Source organism: Lipotes vexillifer, unplaced genomic scaffold (genome assembly GCF_000442215.2).
Source record: "Lipotes vexillifer unplaced genomic scaffold, Lipotes_vexillifer_v1.1 scaffold937, whole genome shotgun sequence".
NCBI classification, from domain to species: domain Eukaryota; kingdom Metazoa; phylum Chordata; class Mammalia; order Artiodactyla; family Lipotidae; genus Lipotes; species Lipotes vexillifer.
The window spans coordinates 1,292,103-1,296,172 of NW_006795975.1; the positions used below are offsets into that span (position 1 = coordinate 1,292,103).

At 50.1% G+C, this 4,070-nt stretch overlaps 1 protein-coding gene across 2 annotated transcripts in view; it reads left to right on the forward strand.

Moving 5' to 3' along the window:
• The first annotated feature begins 603 nt into the window (after positions 1-603).
• Positions 604-4,070, forward strand: part of UBE2E1 (ubiquitin conjugating enzyme E2 E1) — a 75,413-nt gene continuing 71,946 nt past the window's right edge. For both annotated transcript variants that reach the window (XM_007468057.1, XM_007468058.1), the window contains exon 1: positions 604-784. In XM_007468057.1, the coding sequence (XP_007468119.1) occupies positions 633-784 (152 nt within the window). In that variant the 5' untranslated portion in view covers positions 604-632. The remainder of the gene's footprint in view (positions 785-4,070) is intronic.

Below are 4,070 nucleotides of genomic sequence, written 5' to 3' on the forward strand. Positions count from 1 at the left end.
GACGGCGGGGGGGAGGGCGGCGCGGAGGGGCGTCGGGGCGCGGCGGGGGCCTCGGGCCTCGCCGCCTCGGCCCCCCCGCTGGCCTCTCCCTTCCCCCACCCGGGCACCCGCTCCCCGTCTCCGTGCCCCCACCCCCTTTCGGCTTCCTCTCCGCCCTCCTCTCTTCCCGACCTCGCCAAACTCCGCTCCCGGCCCCCCGGTCCCCCGCGACCCCCGGAAAGCCGCCGAAAAAACAGCCCGAGGCCGGCCGGCCGGCCGCCGGGACCTTCCCTGCCCGCTCCGGCCGGGCGCCCCGCGCCCCCGCCCGGCCGGCTGCTCCCCTCCCTGCCCCGAGGGGAGCCCCGGGGGGCGAGGGAGGGGCTGCTCGCTACGCCCCCCGACCGTTTTCCCACCGCGTCCCCCGCTTGGGGCCAGAGATAAACAAGCAGCGTCCGATTTGCAAAAGCCGTGTTGGGCCTGAAGACTTTGGAAAGCGAGTGGAGGGCGGTGGGCGGCCGGACGCACCCCGGACCAAAGCCCTCCTGACAGCGCCCGAGTTCCTTCTGTACACTGGCTGCATGGTTTTTGTGTTTCTGTTTTGTTTCCCTCCCCCGCTGCAGGGGCTGTTTGCGGGGTGGGGTGGGGGGTTCGCTATGTCGGATGACGATTCGAGGGCCAGCACCAGCTCCTCCTCATCTTCGTCCTCCAACCAGCAAACCGAGAAGGAAACAAACACCCCCAGGAAGAAGGAGAGTAAAGTCAGCATGAGCAAAAACTCCAAACTCCTCTCCACCAGCGCCAAGAGGTACCGCACCCCCGCCCCCAGCGCCAGCAGGCTTCCCATTTCCCGAACGGACTGCCTCTTGCTGCATTTGGTCTGCCTCCAAGGAGGGTAGCTTCAGCGCTCCCCATGGGTTATGTGTTTTTAAAAAGGAAAAAGAGGGCCTTGGAAGCCCTAATGGTTTTTCTCTGTTGCTTCTTCTGTTTTCTCTTTTAAGCATGGTCCACATGCAGCTGTTGCGGCTTGCCTTTCCCACGTCTTGCTGCAGTTTGTAAGAATCCTCGTTAGTATTATTAGCGACCCCCAAATGTGATTTCAGATGACTTGTCCTATTATAATCACTAATCTGTGACCCTCCCCAAGGCTGGCATCCCACTTTATTACCAATACCTGCCCGGACAGCTCTATCACAGCGAATTCTATTACCATCTTACTTCCTTCTCACCTGTTGCACATATGATCTGTTTCACAAATTGCATTTGGAATAACCAACTCACATTAGCAGAGTAAAACATGTAATGGGTGGAGATAGATGTTTTCGGATGGAATTTAAAGAGATGTTTCTGATTTAGAGAGTTGAGGCAAGTGGATGAATCAATAAACGATGTAAAATGGTTATTTAGGCTATTTTGGGGATTCTTTGTTGTTCTCTTTCAGAACTTCAGTTTACCAAATTTCAGGGGAACTCAAATTTTTTTCATGCTATTTTCTCTTCTCTTAGGCTGTACAGTTGTTTTTTGGTTTTTGTTTTCAAGATGAATTCAAGCAGTGGCTCTTTTTCTTTTCCTCTCTTCCTCTTACGTCTCTGGAAGAAGCTACTTTTTACCTTAATCTTTTTTCAGTAGCAGTATCCTCTGATCCCACGACCCTTAAAGTAATCTCTAGCAGATTCCTGGGAACCCTCATACCTTTTCATAAATCCTTCTGCTGTCAGGTGTACAGTCATTAAACTTTAGAGTGGCAAACCAGAAAGATAGTAAGGAATCCAAATGGTAGGCTAGAGAGAGATATCTGTCTTAAAGAATGTAAAATAAAATGGAACATGAGGCTTTAGATCTCTCCACTGAGAAGCGAGCCAAAACTCCCAGAGTTTGAAAGTTTGTCCTGTCACTCTCCCTGACTTGAAATTTGGAAAGTTGGTAAAGTGCTTTGGTGACCTGACCATAGGAGGTTGAAGGAATGACTTAAGCTTATTGTAAACAGCGCAGAGGTGTAGAGTTAAGTGGCAAGATGTCTTGGCAAGATTGTTTTCATTTTCAGAGGGTTAGTTTGATTGCGTCTCAGCTTCCCAGGAGTCCTGACTGGCTCTCCTTGATTAGCCCTGTGCTGGTTCTCCCCCAGAATTTTGGCTTCTACCCTTGCCACTTTGGATGGGGCTTTCCTTAGTCACCACCCCCCCTGCCCCAGCTTCTGGGCTCCCCGTCCAAGCTGGGGCAGCTTTTGGCCTGACCTAAAGGTAGAATATGTGCTTTAGGTCATTAGTATTTTCATATTTTGCTGCATATCCCTGGTGTACATGAATATATTTGGGGATAAAGGCACAGACATCAAATATAAAATCGTCTGCTTTGTGTCAGCAAATTACAGAGGGGATTTTTTTCATTAGACACAGTTTGTCCATATATGCTAAGGAGGTTAAACAACTCATTTGGAAATGCTTGAGAAAGAGATGGTAGGTGTAAAACAAATGAAAGGTGGGAAGCTACCAACGGTACTTCTATGTATAAAGTTAACATCAGCTTTAGCTCCCTGGGAATCTTGCTGAGAGAGTGGCTGTTAGTGCAAAGCAGAGCTATGGTTAATGGTAAAGGTGAAGAAGTGGAGAGGGACAGTGTATCCAGGAAAGAATAAGGGGAAAAGTGATGGTAGTGGGACCCTATAGATGCTGCTCTGGGAAATGGGTTGATTTGGAAGGTAGGCATTGCCCATAGAATTGGAAAAGGCACATACACCAGGAGATAGAATGAAAGAGAAACCTGAATTGGCAGACGGAAGGTTACTTAACTGCATGTTGGAAACGGCATGTTGGTTTTGAGTCCACACGTAAAGGAAAAGCCCCCATCAAGGGTGGCCTGGACAAGAATGACTCTGGAAGGTATGTGTGGGTTACTCTTACGAATCTTTTACCAGTACTCTAGAAATGGTGCGGGTGTTGGTTGTAGAGATGAGGTGGACAAAGCTGTCTGGCATTATACTTTTTAGGTATTAAGGAAGCAGCTACCTTTTCAGTGAATGTTTTATAGGAAGAGGTTGGGTTGACAAGAAGTGAAGTCAATGTGTGTTTTTATAAAAGTTGTGCTCAGGGGGAGGTTATTTTGGGCTGTGTACATAGGTCTTAACATATACAGTTATTCTAGTAGATGCAGGTAAAGAATCAGGAAGCCAGGGTTCCAAACTTTTAGTCTGACATGCAATAATGAGTCAAACAGCAGGGGTGCCAAGGTCTCCGAACTGAAATGATAATTGATAGCAATAGAATTGAGCAGGACACAGCTAAGTGGGTATCAGAGATAGTAGTGAGCAAAGCCCTTTCTAAAGTTCACCAGAATTTGTAGGGGACAGGAAATGTCCTTCAATAGGAAAGTTGAAAGAACTTCCCTAATCAGCACCCCAATCAATTAAATTTCTCTTTACTTATAAATGGAAAGAACAGTGTCTTCTAAAACCTATATTCCCCATTGCATCTAGCCAGCCTGTCTTTCTACCTTCAGAAAACCTCTGGGAAGAGAAAAGCATCCATTGCGATTTTATGTATATATGTGTGTGTGTGTGTCTGTGTGTGTGAGTTTTTTTACTACTGTGCTGCCTCGGTGAGATTTTTAAGTTGTAACGTAGCCCTTTAGGGCTTTATATGATAGGAGCAGGAAAGGTTATAAAAATAGAAGGCTCCCTTTAGAAGGTGGAGGAGGCTTAAAGTCCTCAAACTTTGTCGTAGGAATTGATGCTCGAAGCGCCTAGGTAAGCTGAAGACAAAGGCCATGGCTCGGTGTGAACTGCCGAGTGGCGTCGGCCTAGGGGTGGGGGATGGGCTCTTTGTAGAGTCGCGGCCCGTTGTGGAGATGGGAAACTGGGTGGGGGTCCCGGGTTCTGAGCTGGTGTGGGATGCAGGCCCAAGAGAAGTGAGAGGGTGTCTGGGCTAGAGCAGGGCCGGGCAGGTGAGCCGAGAGGGCGGCCGGTGCACCTGTGCGGGCCGCGGGCCGGGGTGTCCGGGAGGCAGGCGGCGGGCGAGCTGTGGGATCCCCAACCTGGCCCGAGGTTTCGTCCGTGGCCAGCGTGCGCGCGGGCAGGGGGGGCGGGGGCGCCGGCGGGG